Genomic DNA, 25,821 nt, shown 5'->3' with positions numbered 1-25,821 from the left:
GCTCTGCGCTCTGCGTTCTGCGCTCTGTTCTGTGCCCCACACCCCAGCTCCAGGGGCCCTGCTCCCCAGCCCGCTCCAGGCCCCGAGAGGAGAGCTTGTCTGTTATTGTGCTCCTTCCCCAGCGCCAATGACTTGGCCAACGAAACTGGTTTGTTTTCAAGCCGCAGGGGAGCGTGGAGCTCCCTGAGGGGTGGGGAGCTGTGGGGGCCGTGTCGCCCTTGCTCCCAGGGCAGTGCTGGCCCCGCAGGGACCGGGACTGTGCTCCACGGAACAGTGGGAACAATAGACCCCCCGGAGCGTTCCCGGCCCGCGGTTTGCAAGCGCTGTCCCCGTGCAGGGAGCGCGCTGGCAGCCCCGCAGGACTCAGCTCCCTGCTGCCAAAGGGAGCTGCTGCGGGAGGGCAGCTCTTCCAATTCATTTCCTCTTGCCTCGCAGCATCTCCATTATAACTCAGCATTAAAATATCCCAGCCCTGTAATCATCAGCTGCTGCGCTGTTTCATGTGGTCTGTTCCCACTCCATGGCTTCCCCTCTGCCCTGGGGCGCGGGCGCTGCCGGCACGGCGGTGTCACCCTTGTCACGCGTGGCGGTGTCACCCTTGTCACGCGTGGCGGTGTCACCCTTGTCACACGTGGCGGTGTCACCCTTGTCACGCAGGGCAGGAGCCCTGCTCCAATGTGCCGAGGTACTGCAGGAGACCCATCGCCTGCTCTTTAGCCCTCGAGAGCAGCCCTGGGGCAGTTGGTGGGTTTGGAGCAGGGCCATTCCTGGGACGGAGTTTGGCAGGTTGGGAGCAGGATGGTGCTGGGCAGGGGGCCGGGCTGCAGGAACCGCTGCCAACCCCGGGGAGAAGCCCCGCGGGGAACTCTCTCAGCTCCATCTTCCTGGGTATGTCCTGGGTCCCTAAGTGCGTTTCCTGGGGGAGCGGTGATGTCAGGGAACAGGGTGGCCAGCCCAGGTGTCCCCGAGAGCAGCACAGGGCGCCCGGAGAAGAGCCCATCTCCGGGAGTGCGTTCAGCGTTCATTTTCTGTCAGGTCATCAGTGGGTTTTAACAATTGCCGAAGAAGAAGATGTGCTGGCTGGGGGGATTTTGTCCAGCAGAGGCCAGCAGTGCACGCGGATCCAGCGCATCGCTGCCCGCCCTGCGGAAATCCAGCACGACTTGGATGCAGATGCCTGGATGGGAGGATGGCTCTGCCCTTGCTTTGTTGTATAATAAACATTTTAAGGCATGTTTGCTCCTGTTGAGAGTTCTCGCGTGCAGAACGCTGCCAAAAATGCAGCCTGGAATGAGAATTGACAGCCAGGTCTGGGATGCATTGTTCAGCAGTGGAAAATAAAGCTGACTTTGCCCAAAAGTTGTGGTCCAACCTCCCTGCCTCTTGGAAATGTGGGTTGTGTGATGCTTAATGCACGAATTTAATCAAGTGCATTGAGAAGGGAAGGCTCCTCTTGAAAGGTTTTGGACTAAACATGATTGCAAGGGTGAAAAGCCAAGTCCTCATGTCAGACCTATGTCTGTATTTCTAGCAGGCTGATACTGCCAAATCCCCCCAGGTTTGCACAGTTTGTTGAGAGCGCAGTGGGTGCTGGGGACAGGCCCAGGGTTGGTTGGTTGTTCTCAGCCTTACCTGGGGGTTTCTCTCTTCTCAGGGAGAAGATGAAGCTGTTATCCTCAAATCTTGCACACGGCGGAAAACCGACTCGATCGAGAAGAGGTTTTGCTTTGATGTGGAAGCCGTGGATCGGTGAGTGCCAAGGGCGCCGAAAGGATGCGCATGGGGGTGACACCAGCCGTGCGTGGGGGTGACACCAGCCGTGCGTGGGGACAGGGACGCTCCTTGTACTTGGCTTCCCTGGGTAGTTCTCCTGCAGTTTCCGTGTTTCTCTTCTCCTTTAGTCCTACCCTCTGTGAGTGGAAAGCATTAGCCCATGGAAACACTGCTCCTTGGTACTTCCAGCCAGGTGCTCTCAATATATTGAGTTAGTGCTTCGGTTTACAAGGTGCTGAGTTTACTCAAGTCTCTCTAACAGTCTTTTAGCACTTCTGCAGCCTCTGGCCACGTAAGGTAAATGGTCCCAAGTCTGGAAATGATGCTGTGTGGTTGTTCTGGCAGGGGTGTGATGCCTCGTTCCAGTATTGGGTATGTGTTGGAATAGCTTCAGCTTTGTGCTGGAGAATGGCCGGTGCTGGCGGCTGCGGGTGGGCGGTCGCAGCGCTCCGGTTTGCACCTCGCAGCACTCGACATTCACTTCTTTTTCCTGAAGGAGTAAAATGCTTCCTGATGTGATTTAGCACATAGCAGCTGAACCAGATGTACGCGTGCATTCAATCCGTCGCACCTAGGAATGAGAGCCTGTTATTATAACTAATGAGCATCACGCACGACTAACATACATAAACAGGAAAGCCCGGCTGGGGTTGCTCTTCCAGGCGGTGTTAGTCACTGCCTCCCATCTTCCTCGCTGCAGGAGGTTTCCATGGTTTACCAGAGTCACCGGGTGGCTGTGCCCTCCCAGCCGTGCGCCTGGTCCCGTTCCAGGTCCTCCCCTCCGCGGCCGTGGGAGCGCCGGGATCCCCGCTGTGCTGGGTAGCACCGGGATCCCCGCCGTGCCGGGTAACGCCGGGATCCCCGCCGTGCTGGGTAGCGCCAGGATCCCCACCGTGCCGGGTAACGCCGGGATCCCCGCTGTGCTGGGTAGCGCCGGGATCCCCGCCGTGCCACTCGGGCCGGGGCTGGGGTGCTGGAGCTCTGCCCGCGTCGGCTGAGGGACGAGAAACCCCCAGGGCTGCTCCCGCTCTCCGGAGCTGCACTTTCCTCCACAAAGCTGCAGTAGTTCTGCTGACACAGGGATTTGTTTTTTTTAACGTGAAAATCAAAATAAAAGCGGGCGGAGGAGAAGCCAGCCACCGCGGTCGTTTTCTTGTGCAGCGTGTTCACGGGCAGCTGAACCTTCCCTGGATGTCTGGAGTGCGCTGGGCACGGGATCAAGAGCTGCTCCAGAAATGTGCCTGCTGAATGTAAATAATGGCGGGGAGTGGCGAAGGCGGGGAAACCTGAGAAATTGCACATTTCTTGTGCACGTTCCTGCTGTGCGACGTTGCCTCTGCTCAGGAGTTCAGCGAGAGCAGAAAATGTGAAGCAAAAGGCTGGGGTTTTTCCCCCAACATGCAGGCAACTCTGCATGTTTTTGGTATCAGAATTTGTCATTAGGTGTCTAAAATAATGGTGGTGTCCAGAATAGCGGAACTAAGAGGAGTAGGAGGCAAGAGGTTTTTCCCTGGCTGAATGAGAGCGTGATGTGCCTGCCCTGTGTGCCCTTCCCGTGCTGAGCCTCGGGAGACCTGGGCACCCTCGGGGTTCCGGGGACGCCGGTGGTGACCGGGATTGCTGGGATCACTGTCACCTCGCCCGGACCCGGCACTTGTCCTGTGTGACAGAGCGGTGTGCACGGACGAGTGGTTTCCTTGCCAGTTCGGGATTATCGGGGGCTGGCAGGGCCGGGTGCCACGCCATGGCCGTCCTGCCACAGCTCCCAGTGCAGAGGGCTGGGTCACCTGGGCACCGTGGGCACGAAAACCCGAGTCCCTGTGCAGGATGTCACCGGGCCCCGGCAGCGGGAAGGTGACGCCTCCGGGGATGTCGCTTCCCATTTCGTGCTGGAGGAGACCAGCGCCGGCTCAAGGATCCGAGCACAGGCTAAAGCTTCAGCTTCAGTCCCGGGCTGGTTTTATTATCTTTCTGTTTCTTGGCTTTTTGCTTGGTGTTTTTTATTGTCTCTGCTAATAGAGAAGTTAGAACCTTGATGTCTTGTTCTGCAGCCCCACGCAGGAAGTCTGGATGTGATTTGAGCAAACATCCCCAAGATGTTTCTCTGTCTCACACGTGTGCTGTGCTTTGACTTACAGCAGTTTTCCACTTTCTTTTCTGTATGCAACTTCTAAATGTAAATGAGACTTGTAAACAACGTCCAGCAAGAGTCAAGTGTCCTGGAACTGGGAAGCCCATGCACTCCCCTGTCATTACACCAGCCCAGGAGGAAACTGTGATGCTCGCAGGAGCCTCAGCTCCGCTGGGTGCCGTGGGGACAATGACAATCCCAGGCTCTCCTAAAGCATATTCAAACATTTTTTGTGTTTGCTGTGCACAGACCGCCTTAGTTACAAGTTTGATTTATCATAGCGTGACAAGTTGTGTCCATCTTACTAACCGGGCAGGAGGAGGAGGCGGCACTGGTGGGGCTGGGGCCGGCCGGATAAAACCTGCGTGTAGCTACGGTTTGGTTGTGTTTCAAATCCCGTGCAAGCAGCTGCACACACATGTAAGTACGTAGGAGGAAATTACACTTTCTACTCCAGTATTTTTATCTCCCATCACCATAAAATTTGCGTAGCTCCTCATGCTCTGTCCGTACCACCTGGCAGGATGGTCCCAGTGCCGTGTTATAATCGCAATGCCGTGGTGCTGGCAGCCCAGGAGCGAGCGCCGTGCTCGGGCTCCCGGCTGGTCCTGCAGCCTGGAGGTGGCAGCCTTGGCTGGTTCTTCTCCGCCTGTTTTTGTAGGCGCAGAAATGAGCCGCTCGTCAGCGTTGCATTTCGGGAAACTGGTGTAGAAGCAACACGGGCGCAGGCTTGGAGCTTTGCAAGAGCACCCGCAGGAGCTGCTGCTTGTTGGAGAGCAAAACAAATTGGTTTTTTTTCTCCTGTAAAGATGATTCAGCACTACTGAGCTGAAAATCTTGAGCTCGATCTGTTATTACAACATCGCTTCCTTTTCCTATTGTCTGATAAGGAGGCGCTGAAGTTCCCAGCGCCGAGGAGCCGCGGTGGGGCCGTTTGCGAGAGGTCTAAGCAATCCCTAGCACTGCAGTTACACACAGTTCTGATTGTCTCGGTGGGAAGTTAGGAGTATTTTATTGCTTTGTTACAGCAAAATGAGCCACAGAATGGTGTTCTAGTGCCTGGCTGAAATACATTCCCCGTGTGATGGATGCTGTGTTTTCCTATTAATGCTTTTTTTTCTAACTAAACTTATTTGTAGTCTCTGTGCATTAAATCAGTTTTGTAAACAAGGTAAACAGGGATGACAGCCCGTGTCTACAAAATGAGCCTTAGGAGGAAGAGTGTCTCATTTGGCTGACGACAAAGGCTTTGTAATTTAGGATAATGTAGGTCATTGCTCTGGGCCAGGAGGAAGTGCTTCCAATACCAACTGGCTTTCATGGCATTCAGAATTGGGGGTTTTGCTCTCTTAGTCGTTCATAAAGGCAGCCAGGTCCGTGCGTAACGTCACCGCCGTGCGTCCGCGTCCCCAGGGGGCTGCGCAGCGGTTGGCGTCGGGGCAGGGAGCCGACGCACACCCGTGCCAGCGTGTCCCCGGCCAGCGGGGTCCTGCAGCCGTGCTGCGCTGCTGGCCCTGCCGCGGGCCGCGCTCTGCAGGTCCGCGCCTCCCTCTGAGCCCCCTGCCCGTGCTGGGCTCCCCGTGCCCGCGGCCGCCCCTGTGCCGCCGGGGCTGCGGACAGCACGTGCAATACAACTTGTACTTGTTCCTCTGCTGGTGTCGCCTTTCCCGTGACCTTTCAAACAAAGCGGTTTGCAGGGTTTTCACAGGCAGGCTGGCAACGAGCAGGCGAAGCTCGTTTTCCCCCACAGTGCCCACGGAGACCCACGCCGGCCCTGCAGAACGTGCTGGTGGTTGTTGTACTGACAGCGCTTTAAGCTTTACACGGACAAGTGAGACTTTCTGAACTCGGGAACAAAGTCTCCCCCTTATTTACATCTTTCCTCGTCTTCGTTTTGGGGCCACATCAGGCTCAGGTGCCTGGACCAGCACGTGGGTCCTGCTTGGGGTCCCAGCTCTGCTCTGCCAGCCTCTCCCTGTGCTCTGCTCCGCTCGGCCCTCCAGACCCCGTTATTAATCTGCTCTTATGGTTTTTCATTCAGCAGTTTAGATAGGCTCGGCATGATAAGCTGCTGCAGGAGTTGAAAGTTCTTATCTGTTTCTATTGCTTTCGTTATTTGTTTGTTTTTCTGGAAGAAGGAGAAGCTATTGGACTTGTCATTTTCTCTGCGCTTAGTCACAGCTCCTCCAAACCAGACTGTTTTTCACAAGAGCTGAGATATTGAGAAAATTCAAATTTCCTGTGTGGTCTCATATGGAAAAATCTCTCTAGTTTTTAAATTGCAGCATACTGAAAATATACTTTCTTGAGAAGTGTTTACCGTGTTCTACTCTGGCCTCACACTCCCGCATCCACTCAGTGTAGAAGTGTGTTCCCTCTGATCACAAAACGTCCCTTTCCTCCCCTGGCATCCCAGGAGGCGGCAAAGGGGTTTGGTGTCTGAGGTTGAAACGTGTGATGCAGCGTCTGGTGGTGAATCAGCGGGTCCCTTATTTTGTTTGCCACAACAGTTCATGTTTGTGCATCGTGGACAGCGGGTGCAGGAGGGTGTCCTGTGCCGGTGGGGCTGCACGTGTCCGTGGGGATGCGGCATCGGGGATGGCAGCTCCCAACAGCACCGGCTAGCTAAGCTCCAGGATTCAGGATCGTTCGTGTGTTGGGTGAGGGAGCAAATATCCATTTCATATATCTTTTGGGAAAGGAAGTTAGAGAAGAGCCTTCGCTCTCGCACTGAATAACTGAGATATCTCTAATCTAACAAGCGCACTTTTGGAAACGGTTGATCTTCAGGGAAAGCCGTGCAAAGGAGGCCGGCTGCAGCCGGCGAGCCGAGCATGCTGTGTGTCGATAGCGGCGCTAGGATGCTGTCGATAGCGGCGCTAGGATGCTGTCGATAGCGGCGCTAGGATGCTGTGTCGGTGCCAACCGTCATACCTGACTATTAAGCACGTGGTGCCCCGTGGGCATCCTACAGATAACTCATGAATGAGGCGGAATGGCGGGGTGCGCAGGAAGCCCGCTCTGCTCAGAAGGTGGTGCAATGGATGCCTTGGCAAGTGAACGCTGTGGGAGGAAACACAGAGCTATTTGCAATGTAAATAGGTTTTTAATGCAGTTTCACAGCCCCTCCCCTCGTGCTGTTAATAAGTTTGGCTTTGAAGTGGAGCCTGAAGAGTTGTTATCTGCTCAAAGGCAGAACAAACATTTTCACGCTATCACCCCCTTGCCCGGTGCGTGCGGGAGCCTGGCGCGCCAGATACCAGCACCTCCCCCAGGACCTGGTCCCTTTGCTGGGAGCCCGGTGTCAAATTTACCATGAGTGAACAGTTTAAATTTCTTTAGCTTAATGTCTTGGCTAAAGAGTTAGAAATCCCAGTGCTTGCTTTTCCCGTGTCGTCTTAGTTGAGCTCAAGCCCTTCCAGGGCTTTTTGTCTGGGATATCTGTGCCTTCAGCAGCAGCTTGCCTTAAACTCAGACTTAAGCCCTGGCTTAAAGGGGGTGCAGCCGAGGCCTCTGGTCACCCAGTCCTGCCGCTGGGAAGGGTTTGCTGTCGGTGCCACTGCAGCTCCTGGGCTGCCAGGGACAGCTCTTGGGCCGCTTTGTCTCTGCACAACAAGGAGCTTTGTTCAGTGTTTTGAAAATACATTTGGTGTTGGATGCTGAACGTTTTCTTTCTCAAATGAGGCGATGGTTAAGTGGTTTCCTCTTCCCTTCAAAATGAGTAAACTTGAAAACCACTAAGCTGGTGAGTATTGACTGACTCACCAATGGGATTAGCGGAGATCAAGCACATTATGTCTGGTTTGCTTGGGCCCGCGCTGGTTGCAGGGCTGAACGCACGGCTTCCGCCGAGCTGCTGGGCTGTTGGCTGGGGAGCGGAGGCGGGAGAAGGGTTAATCCCTCGTTCCTTGCCGGTCCGTATCACAGAAGCGACAGACGATGCGCCAAACCCACCGCTATGAGAGCCCCCGGTAGTGTTTTATTTTCTGACAGAGGCTTGGCTCTTATTGAGGGACAAATTACTTTTGCAGAGTGTTGTTGCAGCTCGCATTCTCCTGCTGAAATCGCTTTTGGAACGTGCAAGTTAGAAATTACCCCTCTTGCAAGGCCTTATTGGGTTTTTGAGGATTTAGTAGTGAAAAGAGCCAGCGTGCTGTGCTGAGCGCTGCTTGCAGGCGTTGGTGAATCGCTCCCCCCGGTGCCCACGGGGCCGTGGAGCGCTGAGCAGGCTGCCCAGGGCAGTGGTGGAGTCACCGTCCCTCGAGGGTTTGAACAGACGTGGAGATGAGGTTCTCAGGGACAGGGGTTAGTGCCAGAGTGAGGTTATGGTTGGACTCGATGATCCTGAGGGTCTCTTCCAACCAAACTGGTTCTATGGTTCTATGATCCTGGCTCTCCGCTGCCTTTCTGGAACCGCTGTGCTTTGCCACGGGTGGGAAGAGCGGCGTCAAAGCTTCTCTGCTGTTGTACTTCATGGACGAAACCCCACGAGCATTGCAGCAGAGAGCACCGATAGCCACCCGCGGTCGTGCCGAGCTCCGTCCCTGCCTGCAGCTCCGTTGCCAGGGCATCTGCCTGCTCTCCTCTGCAGAAATAGCTGCCACGCTCTGCTAACGCGTCTGAAAACAGCCCGAGAGGGAGCAGAATGCCCTGACCGAACAAACAGGACAGATCTGAGCCGTCTGGTGTCTCCTGCTCCCCCAGGTGCTGTGCGGGCAGCCCGGAGGCTGCAGACCCCGACCCAGAGGCGCAGGGCTGGCTGGGATTTTGGGTCTGCTGGCTGCAGGAGGATCTGGGGTGCTGGGGAAAGCCTGACAGCGCAGCCGAGCGAGACGCAGTCGGTGGCCAGCCCGTGGTGTGACCGGTGGGCGCGCAGCGTCCGCTTCCACCCTCTGCAGCACGTTCCTCGTGTGCAAACACACAGCCGCACCTGGAGCTGTGCAAATACTCTGCACTGGGTTAAATCCATCGTGACCCTGGTGCTCACGCTTTTAGAGCTAGGTAATTCAGTTCTAACTCCTGTATCGAAAGGGAAGGCCAGGGGTGGATTCAGGGTCTTCTTAGGAGCGGTGGAGGTGATGTTGGCCCTTAGGTGAGGGCTGGACTGGTGCTGTTCCCTGGCTCCCCAGGCTTGGTTTGCAGTCCCTTGAGCCTCTTCTTTCTCTTTTCCACTAAAATAAATAAGCAAACACAGTTATATTTTCGGAGGCTGGGTCTGGCTGTTGTGTGTGTGATGGAATGGGGTGCAGGGCTGGGCAGGACTCCCGGGAGCCCCACAAGGCTCCGGGCAGGGTCACGTCGCTGCCGTTGCTGCGTGTGACATCGGCGCACGGACGTGCCCAGGGAGCTGGTGCCGCCGCGCTGGCACAGGTGAGGCTCCCGTGCTCGGTTGCCTTCCCCTCCTGCTCTGCCCAGCCCCAGTGCAGGTGAGCTGCCTGGCCGAAAGCCAGAGGAGGCATTTGGCACGAAGCTCTCGTACACTAAAAACACCGGCAATGTGTGTCGGTTGTTGGAGATTTCCTCTGCTCTTTTGCTGGTCCTGGTCAAGACCTGCAGGGCTGTCCCTGGGGGGGTCAGCCTGGCCTCAGCCCCGTGCTGCTGGGGCTCAGCCGGCAAGAAGGTTTTCCTCTTTCTCTCTCTCTCCTGGGAAATTTATCTTTGTCATCTTCGTTTTCCATTCTGCAGTTGATTTATGGTGTTCCCTTTATCTCCGCAGGCCCGGTGTGATCACCATGCAGGCGCTTTCGGAAGAGGACCGGAGGCTGTGGATGGAGGCGATGGATGGCCGGGAACCGGTGAGCAGAAATATTAACCAAAAAAAGCAGTTGAAGAGAGCTGCGGAGAGCTTTTCGTAGCCTGGGGCAAGCGTTTGCCGCAAAGCAGGCCGTCCCGCAGCGCCTGCCAGCCCGGCGAGAGCCGTGTCCGTGGGGCACCTCGCACCTTCTGCCAAGAGAATGGTTTAATCCCTTGGTTAAATATTTGAGGTAATACTGTATCTCCTGCGCTTGGATTGCTCGAAGGTGCGGTGGAAGGGAGGAGGGCAGGCTTGGCCAGCACAAACACGCTGCTGTGCTGAGCTGAAAGGAAAACATGGCAAAGAGAGCAGTGGAAGAAAATACGCTGTAGATTTCCAGGGCTTTTTGAGTCCTGCAGCTCAGCTGGCAGCCGTTCCTGGGTCTTGTAGAGAGCTGCAGATTCAGTGTGAGCGGAGGAGCGTCGGCCCCGTTCCCCGAGCTCAGCGATAGCCTCCTCGCTGCTGGGTTTGCTGCTGCCAAAGCTGCACAGGCATCCTCACCTCTGGAAGGGATTAGGGAGGTTTCATAAAACTCGCAGTTGTTGTTTTTTTTGTTTTTTTTTTTTTTAATGAGCATGCAGACTTTACTGCCGAGCTGGAGGGGCTCAGCTGGCCGGAGCGGTGCTGGCGCGGCGCTGCGCGGTGTCGGCGTGGCGGCCGTCCAGCCACCGGCAAACGCAGAGCGAGACCCCACCGTGGGCCTCTGCGCCTCGGTACGCCCAGAAGCGTAGCAGGATCCGGAACCTTGCGGGCGGCCCGTACGTTTTCGGAGGGGTGTCTGTGCCTCTGGGCGCGAGGCGGCAGAGGGGGTCCTGCGGGGAGGTGGGCGTCCCGTCCCAGCGCAGCCCCGCTGCCGCAGACCGGTGCCCGCCGCGGGAGCTGCGCCAGCACGCTCGCCCCGTTGCGTTCTGAGCTGCTGCCCTGAGCAGGGTTTGGCAGGGCGGCAGAGCCGGTCTGTTAGGATTGGGTTGCAGAAGTGCAGCCAGAGACTTTGCGTGCTTGTCAAGTGCTGCACACACAAAAGGAGCTATGGAGCAACCGGCGCAGGACTGCCTGGATTATCCTGTTTCAGAATCTGGCTGTGTGAACTCCTTCAAAAACACACACAGGTCTTCGTGCTGCCGCCTGCTTATTTCTGCTCTTCCCTATCGTGCCCATCAGCTTGGGATATCTTGCTCATCCAGCAGGTCAAGGATCCTTACTGCTCATTAACGCAATGCCTCTTGGCACTTAAATGCTAATGGCGTTTAAACTTGGCTTTCCAGGTGTGGTGTGGGAGCTCTGGGAATGGAGCCCTGTATGGAAATGGATCCGACAGGCGTTTTACTGACAGAGATGGTGTGTGTTGACAGGCAAGGTAGCTGCTTGTCCTCGGTTATCCTCCTCGATCCGTCAAAGTGGAGCCGTTGGTCTGTTCTGTTTGGGTTCTTATCTTGCAACACCAGGGTGTGGGATGTTACCTTCTCCATAGAGATTTCCTTGAGCAAGGGACAAGGATTTAACCTTTGGACTCCTAGAAATACCCATTCTGCGCTTTGACTGTGTTTCTGTAACCAGAAAACCCCTACTGGAAAGAATGTCTGGTTTTCCTTTGATTTGAATATGGAGTGTGGGAAAGGTTGGCATGCTGGGGACAGTAATTCCACGTGCAACTTCAGGCTGGGGAGTGATTGAAGTGGACTGGAGTTTGTTTCTTAATTATAATTAAAAAACTAAAACCAAATGTTGTATTACATTTTAATAATATCTAAACATAGAATGTGGGCTGCGTTAGCCAAGACATTTGTCACAACTTGAAAAGATTTATTATAGATATTACAGTTGAAGCAGTCTCCAGATAGCTATCATCAGTCTGTTAACTCTTACCACTTGTTATTAATTTGGCTGAAAACGCTGTGTTGACTTAGGGTTTTCTTTTATGTTACAGAGGCTTGCGATAGGAGAAAATGCTAACTCTGTAATGGAGCAGTCCATTCATTTTTTGTTAGGATATTCAGGAGGTTTCCTATGGCTTTTCTCCTCTGGTGATGCAGTTTGCAAATGTAAATGGTGGAGGCCACAGTGATTCTGGAGTGGCCGGAGCCTGAGTGAAGCAGCAGAGCCGTGCTGGCTCGTGGCGGCTGCGGTAGGCTGGGGGATTACGAGAGGCACGAATTAGGCTGTTTGCTTTGTGGCAAAGAGCTGAACAAGATAAGCTTTTTAGTAAGGTTGTGGCTTTGCTTGCCAAGTCTGCAGCGAGCATGCCAGCCAAGAGAGGGGTGTCGGTGCCGGCGGCTCCTGCTCTTACCTTCCCGGCAAGCTGGGAGCCCTAGAAATCATTCTCACATCAGCATGGGCAGAGTGCAGTGCTGGGCTTGAAGTTTTTGGGATGTGAAAACATTTCTCAATGAAAGCGAGCCTTGCAATGTAAGGGTATGTAGAGGGTTAAGGATATGAAGCGTGTGAGATCACATCCCCGTTGAGCTGCGCGTTAGTCTGTTGTCCATAACCTGGAGTGGTGACGGAGAAGTTGGTGTTAAATGGCCGATGCAACCGCCCGTGATCCTGCCAGAGGAAATCAGACGTGGAGGGGATCTGAGCAGAGCTGTGCTGGCACTCGCATCGTGCTGCCCTTTGCTCTGTTTGTTTTGGTTTTCTTTGTCATTCTTTAAAGCAATACAAGTCTATAAAATACTGCCAGCATTTCATATTGGAACTGTCTCCTTTCCTTCTCTGCTCCCTGTACGTTCTCCGCAGTTCTTTAACATTATCTGCAAGTTTGCAAAGGCAAGAACAAAGTACAAAGCCCCTCGTGTGGCCGGGGAAGCTCGAGGCCGGTCACGGATGGCAAGGCAGCACTGCGGAGGCTGGTGGGTCTTGTCCTGTGACCTCCCCGGGGTTGGACCTGTGGGGCTGGAAGGGCCCTGTTCTTCTTGGCACCCCTCGGGTGATGAAGCACCATCCTCCAGAAAGCAGATAAGGTTTCTGCCCGTGTTTTGGTGCCGGTGGCACCAGCAGCCCTTTGCTGGAAGCGTTCTGCTGCCGCCATGTGCCGCTCCTTTGTGTGGGAAGGAGCGCCCTGTGCCTGCTCCCGGCCGCCCCTTCAGCAGCGTGCGTCATTTGTCTTATCCTTCAGTTCTCTCCCTCCATCTGAACCCAAAGCAAACTCTTCCTTAGCCTTGACTCAAGACCTGGCCGCCACCTGTACCTATGGGTCATCCTGGAGTTTAACACAGGTCTGTTGTTTATTAGCCTAATTAAATTAGGTGCCAGGTGAGGTCAGTGTGTCTGAGAACCTGCACGAGCGCCCGGAGCCTTTCCTTGGTGCAGGGTGCTGAGGGCTCTTGCTTGCAGGCAGCAGAAGCTTGGGGCCATCAGACGGATCATGGTGGGCGTGAAGGGTTCGATTTCCTTTCTGCAGCCGCCTCCAGGCTCCCGGCCATGACTCAGCTCAGCTCCTCCTCGTCTCTGTGGCTGTGAAGGCCACCCTGACCCTCGCTGGGGCTGCGGTGGCCGCCCCGGCACTGGGTGACCAGGCCATGGAGCACCCTGGGTGTTGGGAGCGTCATCCTCGTCCCCCAGCACCGCGGGCATGCGGGCGGCACAAAATGGTGGGGGGCGGCCGTGCGGGTGCTCTCCACTAGATGGCAAGCTGAGACCAGCCCGCTCATCGCACGGGTGTCCCGGGCCAGGGCAGCCCCCCCGCACCTCTGTGGGGATCTGGGGCTGCCCTGGCCCGCCCGTCCAGGGGGCTGTGGGTTTGGGGCGATGTGTCACCCGAGCCAGGCTGCCCGTGCCTGTCACCGGCGCCTGTGCTCAGCCATGGCTGCTGTGCTGCACGGGCTGGGGACAGCGCTTGCTGCCCAGTTTGGTCCCCAAAACCCAGCACAGCCCTGAATTAGAGCCATTCCCCTTCTCGGTCCTCTGTCTTCCTTCTGCTGTCCCTAAATGAGCGAATGATAATTCTGGGGACAGGTGGCGTTTAATCACGGTAAACTGAGGGGAGGTGAGCCCAGACCTTCAAAACTCGTAGGGGCTTTCGGCTTCTCCCTCTCCAGCCATGGGGGTCCTTCCCACTCCCTGTCCCTCCACAGCCTGCAGACCTGAGGCTGGGCTTTTCCATGGTGACCTCTGCCGCCATCTCATGTCACTCCGGTTTGGCTCTGGGGGCCCTGCTGGGGTCCCTGTGTTGGGTGCCAGGGTGTCCCACTGTGGCAGGGCCAGTGCCCCCTGGGAGCCGGCCCGCGGTGGTGGGCGTTTGGTTTGGGGCCAGGAACAGCAGTGAGATGGGGGCTGCTGGCCTGCAGCCCTGCGCGCCGCCACCGAGCCCCATGGCGCTTCCCCTCCTCTGGAGCTCCCACCGCCCCGGTCTGGTCCCGGTTCCCCGTCTGAGCCGCTCAGCGGCACCGGAGCAGGTTCGGTGTTGTGGCACCGGAGCAGGTTCGGCATTGTGGCACCGGAGCAGGTTCGGCATTGCTGCTCTGGAAACGTGGCGCCGTGCTTGAGTAGCGAACCCCGGCGTAACAGCCCAGCCCAGCCTTGCATTCCTGCCCGACGCGCAGCACCCTCGCCTCCCGCCTCCTCCTCCCATATTGCTTCTGGGAATTCTTTCTGAAATTGTTTTTTCATTTTCCTTGTCTAATTATACAAAATGGTGAGAGATTAATTTCCCAATGGAAATGATGTCTTTTGAACTCAATCCAGTGCTTTCAACCTCGGCATTCCTGTCGCTTTGGCTTGTTGAAGAAATGAATTCACTTGAAGGACCTGAGTCCCAACACCCGTGTCACCACGGGGGACGTTGGGCACCGACCGCCCGCCTTCCCAACCCTCTCCTGTTCTCCACTCACTGGAAGCTGCAGATCTGCTTTATTGTTTTAATTCATTTCATCTCTGACTCCTTGGGGGTCACTTTCTTCTTCCTTATTGGTTTTGGTACGGCACTCATTACCTCTGTAGCTGTTTCCAGCAGAGAACAAAACCTCTTTGGTGGAGAGAGGGACCAGCAGATGCTTCGGATGCACCAGCATCAGATGGGACTCAAGGACCTGCCGGTAATGTCGGCAGCCGTTCCTCTGGGTGTGCTAGCTGGGAATCAGTAGTCACTGAGAAAAGGGAATTATTAGAGACAGGAGAAGAATCTCCACCCAGAACACCTCTGACTATAGATGGTGGTGTTTGACTGGTTTCTCTTTGCATGATAGCGCCCGTGGGTGAGATGTCGGAGGTTGCTCTCCGGGTGCTCTCGGGGGTTTGGTCCGTGTCGCTTGTTTCCTCGCAGAATTTCCACGCCACTCTTCTACGCCGCTCGGTCCCACAGACACGTGTTTCTGTGGGCTTTCCAGAGATAGGTGCTTACTTGTCTCTGTTTTATCTTTAAGGGTTTTTTTGTGGCCTTCCTGTCTGGGTTGATTTGCTAATGGCAAATTCTTTATTTCTGTTCTGTTTTCCATGACCTGACTCATTCCAGTTGCTGATTCTCCGTCTCCTTGTCTCTGTCTTTGCTGAGCAGAACGTTTCCCCCCCCACTCTCAGTCTCTAAGTTTCTGTTGTCTGCTTTTTCTCGTTGCCTCTGCCCTGCTCCCCGACCCAGACAGCGCAGGAACTTCCCCTGCACGGAGCTGCAGTCTCGCCCGCTCTGGCTCCGCGTCCGCGCCGCCTCCGAGCGCAGCACCGCTCTCGGTGAGACACATCCTGCACCGGAGCCCCGCACAGCCCGGCCCAGCACAGCTCCCGCTTGGCTTTTCCTCTATCCCCCAGTTCAGGAGTTTTGCCCAGAAAAGTTCATTTTGGGGTCCGAGGGGGTAGAAGAGGATCCTCAGAGAATCACCCTGAGCTTTCACAGCAAACGATGGTTTGTCACATCCCGTGTTAGTTTTTATATCACATGCTCTAACCGTTGTTCCCTTCTTCTACCTCTCCTGTTTTGTAACCTATTTTAAGCCTATAGCATTAGTAACTTTATGTTGGGTTTATAAGCTTTTGTTTCATTTCTAAAGCACTTAAGCCAGTGAGGTCCTAAGCCTTGACTTGAGGCTCTTAGGAGTGGTTCCAGCAAATGCTGCCTCGGTGGCTCGCCCAGCCGGAATCCCTCCTGCCGCAGGTTGTCAGCTTTTTGTCCTTTGCTTAAGTAGCTGCTTGGGTCATAAAGAGAAAAATACTGAGAGAAGCGTTTTAGGTCATCTTACAAAGATAAAAGAGCCCTTTGACTGTTCCACAAGCTAAAACTGCGGTCACACCCACTTTCTCAAAGTTTGTGACCTCTTTCTCCTCGTGCTATGGTTGGGGCTGTCCAGGAGCAGCGCAGGGGCTGCTGCCTCTGCTTTTCATCTCTTGTGCACGAGAGCCTCACCATTTTTTAATGCCGGCTTTGCCGCAGCTCTCTTCATGTGGTCTGGGCTGCCCACCTGGGCTGTGGAAGCTGGGCTTTACTTGGAGAGGAAGCTGGTGGGTCCTATGACACGAGGTGGGTTTTGCTCTCCCTTTGGGAGGTACTGTTCTGCTGGGGGGGCAGCTGCCTGCCTCCTGTCGTGTCACCTCGCTGCTGACACCCACCCGGGGAAACCCGCCGAGGATCTGAGTGCAGGTCAGCTCACAGGTCCAGGGACATGGTACAGCACCCATCTCCTGTGGGGACATCCCCTGGCCCCGCGGCAGCACGTGCTTTTCTTTCACTTGGGTGCAGGCTGGGAGGTGAGAGGTGCTGAGAGGCGACTTGAGCTGGTTGAACAGCCCGGAGCTGCGGGGCTGGCGACGAGTGCGGTGTGTGAGCGGGACAGATCTGCTGGCGTGTGGCAGCTCGTTCCTAAGTCTGGGCCTGGACAGACGAAACAGCTGAAGAAAAGGTTGCAGAGCTGTTGCATCAAGCGATGCTGTTACGCTGCCTCCGGCTGCATCTGTCCAGCTGTGCTGGGAGGCACAAAGCATTGATTGCAATGGAGGGCCAAAGAGAGTGTGTGCTTTCCTTTCCTCTCTGCTCTCCTGTCCCCTCTGCTTTGAACTGTTTGAAAGGCAATTCAAGCAACACGTAGAAATTCAGGGAATAGCTCCACGTTAGTAGAACGTACTTCTCTGCCAGTTTGAGTAGACTATTAGAGTATTTGTTTCTACTATAAATTAAAAATTAAAGTAAATGGTTCATCAGACAATCAGTTGCAAATCTGCCCTCTTTCTTTATTTCCTCCTTTCTTGGTCCTTGTGTTTCGTTTCAAGCAGTGATTTACTGTCCTGCCACGGCCCCACCGCGCGCTGGGGTGAGGGGTTTCCCAGGAAGGTTTTCAGCATTGTGGAATTGCAGGTCATGGCTGGAAAGGGGCTGTCAGCCCCCTACTGTGCTCCGTTCTGATCCCCGCTGTGCAAAAAGGCTGTGGACAGGCTGGAGAGGGCCGGGGGGGCCACAAGGGTGATCCAAGGATGGGGCAGCTGCCATGTGAGGAAAGGCTGAGAGAACGGGGCTTGTTTGGCCTGAGTCCTTGGGAAAGACGAGGGGCAGTGGGTAGTAGGTGTAATGGGTACAAGTTACTCCTGGGGAGATTCCGATTGGACACAAGAGGGAAATTGTTCGTGATTAGAACAATCAGCCCTTGGAAGTGGTGGATTCCTCAACATTGGACACTTAAGATTCAGCTGGACACGGTGCTGGGCCAACTTGTCTAGACCGTGTTTTTGCCAAGAAAGGCTGGACCAGATGATCCTTGAGGTCCCTTCCAACCTGGCATTTGGTGATTCCGTGAGCTGTCCTGCTGCGGTTCTGGAGGGGCAGGATGTTACAGTGCTGGCATTAAACCACCAGCCCTTGTTGGGAACGCCGGGCAGCGTAAAGCCCCTTTTCACAGAGGCAGAACGCGGGCACATCCGTGCTATGGTCGATTTAAAAATAAAGGTGACAGTGTCATTTAAAGGAGGTGGGTTTGCTGTGCTCAGAGTCCGTGCTGGGGAGGAAGGGCGTGTGTGCTGCGGGGAGCGCGGAGCTGGCCGGGCTCCAGCGCACCGAGCTGCCCAAGGAGGATGCGCAAGTCGTTGCTCAAGCATCCCAGGAAACTTACGGGAAGCTGTGAAACTAGTGGAAGTTTTCACTTTTAATCAGTCACTTGAGTGATCTCAGCGCATCTGCTCTGCTGGACTTGCTTAAAAATGCTGCTTTGTGAAGCTTTAAGTGCTTTAGTTATTCCAAAAATGTATTTTTCTAAACCAGTTGACCTTTAGTTACATTATTCTCAAGACTGCTGTGTATCTAACATGCTTTGCTCCCCATTACCTCCTCCTACCCCCTTGTATTTTCCCCCAAAGTGTCTGCTGCTTGATGTCCTTTGACCATTTAAACATGGTAGGTTGATGGTTTGACCCAGGTCTACTCAGGTAATGTTTTCCTTGGGTGACAAGCGCGGTGGGTTATAGAGCGGAGCCGGCCAGATGGCTGGCGGGTGGCCCGGTCAGCTTCGGCTTTGGAGGCTCTTGGGAATGCCTGTACTTGTAATAAAATGTGGGCTTGTTTTTAATTAGAACCATCATTTAGTTCAGCTTGGAAAGACAGAAGAGCAAGACCCGTGTGGAGGACTCAAGCCCCCAGGTGCTTCGCTTTTGATGGACGTTTTATTTTCCTTTTAATCAGGCTCAGGCGTCAGTGCAAGTTCTGAGTGAAATTGGTGTTGGAAGGAGAGGGAGAAGGAGGGAAGCGAGGGGGGGTGGCTCCGACTGGGGTGCATTAGTTCAGCGCTGAACAGTAGGTTGGGAGGGAAGGAAGGAAGGAGCTGCCAGGGACCCTGGGCCACCCTCTTCCAAATGAACAGCCCTCGTTTGAATGACATAAACCAGCATTTCACAGCGGGTTCCTGCTGCCCTGCCAAGTCTTTCACTTGGGAAGCAAGGCATATTTTTTCCGCCCCTCCCCTTGCAAGGATGTGGGCTGGGAAAGATCTTGCTCCTATCTATATCGTTCTGGCTCACAGAGCAAGGAAGGTTATTTCCAGCCACAACATGGTGTAGTCTAGCTCTGAAAATCCCGCTTGTAGTATGAAAAGCTGGCTCTCGGACAAAAATAGAACAGGGTTGATAAGACGGAGCCAGAAACAAGGGCTGATTTCGTCAAGGTTGCCAGGTGTCCTGCCTTTAACAAGGAAATACGCTTTTTTGTACATGAGGCTTCCTGCTCGGCGCTTGGCTGGCACCCTGCTCTGGGCCGCGGCCCAGCTCCGCGCGCTGCGTGCCAAGCTCGCTCGCGGCAGGTGCGGAGGATCCTGCTGCGGACCTGCGCCCGTCTCGGCTTCGCTTTTTCTCTTCCTTCCTCTTTCCCCGTCCCCGATGCCCCAGGGGATGGGTATGTGGTGTTACCCAGCCCTGGGTGTTGCTGTGCTCGCCCTGGGCAATGGGTCTGTGTGGAGCTGGAGCTGGGGCTGAGCAGCGCAGTGGGAACCTGGGGCTGAGCGAATAGTCCCTGCAGCGGGGGTGTTGAGGCGTCGCACCTCATCGTGTGCAGCTCCCAGTGTCAGTGGGCAGGTTTGGGGTACAACAGCAGGGTTGGAGAGGTTCCCTCTGTCCCAAGGGTGTGTTTCCATCCTTGGTTCGCTCCATGGGCAGCGGCGAGCCTGGCGGCCTCTCCATCCTTGGCAGTTCAGTGTCTCTGGCGCTGGACCGAACATTGTGTGCCCGCGCTGTGAGCCTGGTCCGGCTGCTGTGACTGCCCAGTAATACCTATACTAATAACCAGCCTGCTGGGTTGATTTTCGGCTGGATCCACCTCCCCGCGCGGCTGCGCAGGTGCTGTGCGGTGGTTCCCTCCAGCTGCTGGGTGCTGCGAGAGCACCCCAAGCCAGCTGTGAAACCCCGGAGCGCGGCACAGCCGGCATCGAGGACACGGCACGTTCGGCACACCGTGCGGCTCTCCTGCCCACAGGAGGGCCAGTTTGGGCAGAAAAGGCAGCAATAGCCACTTGAAAAGAAAAGCGAGCACTAAAGTACCTCGCCAGAAGAAACAGGGAACCCACAGGCTGAGCCTTCCCCGGCGTCCCTGGAGGTGCTGGCATCCAGCAGCGGTTTGAGGAATAGCGGAGATAGCTCCTCGTAGTCCTCGCAGGCAATGTGCCACCTGTATCTGCTAAAATTAGGCTTGAAAATGCTATTTTTTCACTTCCTTTTTCCCCTTGAATTGCTGTGGGAATAATGGAGTATTTGGTGGCAAAACCAGTAGAAACAAAATCATGCCTTTTTAAACGGAATGAGCTCAATATGAAGTTTGCTGTCTTGAAATCGCTTTGAGTTACCCAAGATCTCCATGGAAAGCCTGTTGTCCTTTTCCACACCTTTGCTACGGTTCTGCAGAGGGGTTTTTGTGCGCTGCCAGAGCTTTAAGGGAAGGCAGGAGTTGTTCTTCTCCTGAGAGCACCTGAGCACAGCATCATCCAGAAGGGACTTTTGTCCAGACGTTGCAGGATAATTTTAATAAACCTTTTCCTTAACAGTTGCTTCCAACTGCTTGCATAAGATTGGAAATAAATTCCCCAGGACCGATCTTGATGTGTTTCGGTTTCTGTTGTGCTCTGAAGGGCACAAGGACTTTAGCACCTGGACTGTGGGGAAGTGGTCGGGTGCGTCGTTGGTGTCCCAGTGGGAAAGAGGTTAAGAGAAAAGGCTTGTTCTAGGTGGGTCTTCTGCTGTCTCACATAGGGCAACTGAACGGGTGTGAAAAGCACCCCCTGAGCCAGCCTGAGGGGCTGCACTCCAGCTCGCCTGCTGCTTTTCACCCCATTTTCCCTTTGCCTTTATAAAAAGGTTGCAAAACACCCATGTAAAACGTCTGTGCTCCTCCTGCCCTTGTCTTCCCAGCCTGGCCTTGGGTGGCTGGCAGGCCAGCTGGACCACCAGTTCTGAGGAAATAGAATGATTTCTATTTATGCTCTTGGCTTACGCATCTTCTGAGCTGAAAGTTGAAAAACTCGCTCATGGTTGTTTTGAGGATTTCTGAATATGAATCACAAGGAAATTGCATAACGCTGCAGCATTTCCTCCTATTGCTCAGGGCTTTACAAACACCGCGCTCCTCCGGGGAGACCGAGGAAACCTGGCAGGACTGGCCCATTTTGGCGGTAGTTTTAGTCTAAATGGAAAGTCTGGCTTGAAGGGCAGGTCCCAGCACTAGTAACAGGAGAGTGAGGTGGAATCTCCCATGCCAGGCGTGGAGCAGGTGGTTGAAATGGTGGGTTCCTTCTCCAGTGGCAATCCCTGTGTGGCTGCGACACAGGGTGTGGGTTAACGCTGCCGTAAACCACTGCGCCTCCCGCCCCGGGGAAGCCAGGCACTTCTTTCCTCTAGATTTCAACCATTTAGGCAGGATTTAGTGCTGACGTTGGAACCGAAAGATTTTGGGAACTGTTGTGAACGCTGTGCAGCCTCCAAGGGATACAACTTAGGTTGGGCTATTTTGAATTTTAAATGACAAACTGCTTGGTACCTGAAATGTAGTATATTCAATTAAAGGATGCGTGCACACACACAGTTGCTGTATGAAAGCACTGTTAATTTATCGGGGAGGTCAATAGGCATCATGGGCAGCCAGTGTGAACCCTGAAATGAGGAAATAAATATACAATTACTCAGCATCATTTTTCCTTAGTTCCTCTTGCAAACCCCAGTGACTTCCTTTTCTTTTCCCACAACCCAGTTTCACCCCGAACAACCCGTGTACCTGTTGGCTCTTTGCACGCTCACGTGTGCGATTTATTTAGGATCACGTGGGAAGACCAGTGGATCATGTTCTTGGTTTATCTGTGTGCAAGCAGGAGGTGGCATCTGGCTATGAATGGTGGCTGGAGAAGTATTTTAGGCTATGGGTGGTGGCTTTTGGAGGATTTTGGATTATGAGAATCTGCAGCTTATGTTCCTATTTCCCAGAGCTGTGATGTTTATATCTGTTTATATGCGGTAATGAGAGAACTGTAGCTGGGGGACTGCGGTGGGTACAATGATCTGTGTACTTGTGCCCATCCTTAGGTCTGTGTGGTGCTAGAGGCAACTGTTTCCTCTGCAAAACACAGTGTATATTTGGTATGCATATTTGTGTATATATTTCACCAGGAAGAGTTAACTTGTTTGGCAAATTGTCTTAAATATTGAGCTGGTAATTGAGCAAAGTGCAAGGGTTCCATAGGGGGGTGCTTTTAATTTCGCAGGAAAATGTCAAAATAACCATGAATTGCAATTTCTGTTGTGCTTTTACACAATTTATGCTTCTGGATTCCTTACAGGTGAATCTCAGCGTTTTTCAGTAGTGGGTTGTCAAGGCCTTGGTGAAGTCTCCAAGCAGCAGTGATTCTGCAGAAATGAAGCAGCAGTAGCTGCCACTAAAAGAAGATTCGATCTGATATGTTTGGGATATTTGACCATGAATTTAGGAAACCTAATTCAAGGCGTAGAGCTCTGCGAATTTCCCACTAGATTAATATTTATTATTTCTATACACATCGCTCCTGAAACTTCCTAGTAAAGATGTTTTGGCTCTGAAGATACAATCAAATGGGAATAATTAGTGAGAGCGTGATGTTAGAGTGATCGTGGTGCTGCAGGGCAGGGATTTGCCTCCAAGTTTAGTCGCTGGCCCCAGTTTTGTGAGTTTTAGAGCCGAGCCTGTTCCCACAAGCGGCGCGTGGGACACGGGGCCCTTCGCCTCCCACCAAACGCTTTCTTCTCCGATTTCCTACCCTGTGCAAGTGACTAATACTGAAAAGCGAAAGGAGATTTTGACTTCACGAGCAGCTATCTGGGTTTAGGTCTGTTTTCTCCAGAGCGTGTTAACAACAGGAAAACAGTGTGTGTGCATCTACAAACACACGTGTTTGACGGTATTTTATCCCCTGGCGATGTGCGTCCCCGCGCCCTCGCCCTGGCACTCGTGTCACAGCCCGGTCCCCCGGCACAAACCTCAGCGTGGGGATTGTGCACGGACGCACCAGAGAGAGGGGCTGGCATGGGGAAAGTCCACCTGCCTTTCTCTTCTCTTGGCCGTTACTTGCAAGAGGTCTCTGGGGAGGACGATGAGGCCGGTGAGGGGCTGGAGCACCAGTGTGATGGAGCGGCTGAGGGAGCTGGGGGTTCAGCTGGAGAACAGGAGCTGAGGGGAGACCTTCTGATCTCTGAACTGCCTGAAAGGAGCTTGGAGCCAGGGGGGTCGGGCTCTGCTCCCCAAGAACAAGCGCCAGGAGCAGAGGAAACGGCCTCAAGTTGCACCAGGGGAGGTTGAGGTTGGATCTGGGAACAATTTCTTCCCCAAAGGGCTGTGGGGCATTGGAACAGGCTGCCCAGGGCAGTGCTGGAGTCACCATCCCTGGAGGGCTGGACAGACGGACATGAGGTTCTCAGGACATGGGGCAGGGACGGGGTGGGTTATGGGTGGACTCGATGATCCTGAGGGTCTTTTCCAACCGAAATGACTCTGTGATTCCCTGAGGTGTTCCCGTTCTGGCGCCCATCCCTCCCAGGGCAGACGTGGTGGCGGTGCCGCGCATCCATCCAGCAATGCTGGTGCTCAGGGTGGCTTCGCAGCCGCTGCTGGAATGGCAGCTCTGCACAGGGGCTCTCGAAGGTCCTTGTTGTCCGAGCAGGGATCCGGCAACCTGGTAGCTGTGGGGTCACTGGGGGTCTCCCCAGCCTGGCCGAGGTCTTCCATGTGCTGAGGTTTTCTGTTCTGGACGGGGTTGCTGAGCCTGTTCACCCAAACCGGGTGGCGCAGGGAGCACCAGGGAGCTTCCCTTGGCAGAAGCGACTGGATTTATCGTTTTCTATGGTGCTGTAAAGTTGTATTAGCAGTATAACAGTGAGGTGGAGTTACGAGGAGGATGGTGCAGGTGAAGCGTATGCTCCTGTCTGAACAGTCTGTAACTCGATTTTTGTCAGTGATCAATGGAGAATTGGGTATAATGAATAGCAACAACCTCGTTAATATTTAACACCCTTTCACAGGGAAGAAGGTCGGTCCGTCAGCTGAATGACTTGCTGATGAGACTTTATCTTAAAATGCATCCTTGTGCTATAGGCTGCATATGTTCAAGGCTTCTTCAGAAAGAGTGGAATGTGAATCCATGCCGGGCAGGAAGGACCTTGGCCCTGCCCAGACCCCGTGTGGCCGCACACTGGGCACCATCCTGACCGCGGGGCAGGTGATGGTGCTGGAGCCTCACCCTTGGGCCTCTGGCACAGCGGACTTTTCTCCTGGCTTGGAAACCATCTCTTATCCTAAAAACATCTCTCTCTTCAAAAGGCTCGAGTATAGGAAAAGGATTTATTTTTAAAAGTAAGGTTTTTCTTGGAAAAGGAAATGGTGTTACAGAATTGTGGCTGGTTAAAACCTTCACGCGATAGAGCGGTGTTAATGGATTAACACACTGACAATGGATAAAAGGTTTGTCCTTAGTAAGATGGAGGCAGGATGACAGTATCTCCTTGTTTTATGGCTGCGTAGTTGACCTCTGCCTGAAATTTCCTTTTCACTGCGTGCATATTTGCAATTAATGGCATAAGCATATTGTGTTTCCTTGTCCGTCCTTTTGTCTTTTTTTTTAAAGAACAGCCTCTGATGATTAACAACCTCGCTATTGTTTCGTGTAACCAACCTAGAAGAGCGAATATGCACATTTTTCCCTGTAGCGATGTGCTTTGTGCCATAATTGGAGCTGCATGGCGGGGACAAGGACAGCAGGCAGCGAACCTGTGCCGGGAGCATGGCAGGTGCAAGTCATGTTAACCTGCATGGTATATAGCGTTAACCTTTATGGGATATAGCGTTAACATTTATGGTATATAGCGTTAAGCTGTGTGCCTGGGCTGAGCCTGGCGGAGCGCAGGGTCTGACTGCGTGGGAACCAGGACTGGGACTGAGGTTGGAGAGAAAAGGTTCTTTAGGGAAAGCCGAATTCATGGCTACCAGGCAGCACCAGTGGTTTCCTTCCCTCTTTTAATGTATTTTATTTTCTTGATATAAACTCTGTTCCTGGAGGAAAACCCACTTGCTGATTACAGCTGTTTTTGCTGCTGAATCATCCCCCGGTTTCCAGATGTGGGATGATAGATCTTCTCTGGCGAACAAAAACCTCTGCTTTGTCTTGCCTTGCACCGCGGGGTGCCCGGGGTGCCGGGGAAGGTGCTCCTGGGGGAACGCTCCAGGGAGGTGGGGATTAGCACTGAGGGTGCAGCCTGTGCCCAAACCCCCAGTTTTGGGCTGCACCTCTATACTTGTGCTTCTCTGAACGTGTCCGGGGTGTCGGAGCTGATGTGAACCCTCCAGCTACAGCCTCGCGGCGGGTGGCACTGAGGGACAGCTCTCCCCCCATTAACGATCAACCTGTGGCAGACAAATGAGCAGCTTCATCTCATTCTTTAAGGCTCTGCTCCCTCGGTCAGCTGGCATGCGGGGCGAGAGCTGCTCGTGTCCCCTTTGTCACTGCAGAGGTGTCTGTGGAGCTTTGGTGGCTTCTCCACGGGGCCGGCACCCTGGCCATGGCAGGAGAGCACAGGGACAGCCCGTGTTTCGGTGTCCTCCCAGGCAGGCAGGTGTTTAAGTGGCCTAATGGTGACGTGCTAGGTGGCACAGCCTTGTCGTGTGTGTGGTGTGGTGTTGGTTTTCTGTCAGTTGTTTGTTTTTTGGTGTGTGGGCTGGTGTTGGGGTCCTCGTGGTGAGCACCGTAGCCAGGTTGGCCATGGTCACCACTCCCTTGGGGACATCGTACTCAAAGTGTCCCGACCACTGCTGGGGCTCCCTGGGGAAATCGTGGCAACAGAGGCCCGGAGCACACAGACCCTTGCACCCAAGGGCAGCTTCTGAATCTCCATCCTGAGTGTTAATACCATTAACTGGGAGCCCGCGGTGGGACAGGTTGGGAAGCGCCTGCCTGGTTGCAGGTCGGAGCCTCCCCCTCCCGCGGCCGTGTCGCCGTTGCTGCCCCGCGTTGCTGTCAACGTCGCCTTCGGAAACTCGCCTTCCCCGCTCGCTATTTCTGGAGGCAGCACGTGATGGCACGGTGGCTGGAAGGGGCTCCGGCGCTGTTACCAGGCAGGGGGGTGTTCATGCTGCTGGCCGGTGACCAGCTCCGCGGCCCCTTGTCCCGTCCTGCCCCCTGTGCGATGGCTGATCTTCTTACAGCCGCCGTTTTCATTACAC

General features: G+C 54.4%; 1 protein-coding gene across 4 annotated transcripts in view; it reads left to right on the top strand.

The window, feature by feature from the left end:
* ARHGAP26 (Rho GTPase activating protein 26) overlaps positions 1-25,821 on the top strand; it is a 129,407-nt gene that overhangs the window by 28,059 nt on the left and 75,527 nt on the right. For all 4 annotated transcript variants that reach the window (XM_071814593.1, XM_065848935.2, XM_071814592.1 and 1 more), the window contains 2 exons: positions 1,655-1,749; positions 9,621-9,699. In XM_071814593.1, coding sequence (XP_071670694.1) covers positions 1,655-1,749; positions 9,621-9,699 — 174 coding nt within the window. The remainder of the gene's footprint in view (positions 1-1,654; positions 1,750-9,620; positions 9,700-25,821) is intronic.

This window comes from Patagioenas fasciata, chromosome 14, assembly GCF_037038585.1.
Source record: "Patagioenas fasciata isolate bPatFas1 chromosome 14, bPatFas1.hap1, whole genome shotgun sequence".
Taxonomy (NCBI): Eukaryota; Metazoa; Chordata; class Aves; order Columbiformes; family Columbidae; genus Patagioenas; species Patagioenas fasciata.
Note: the sequence above shows the minus strand (reverse complement) of the source record. Positions and strands in the feature narration are given on the sequence as shown.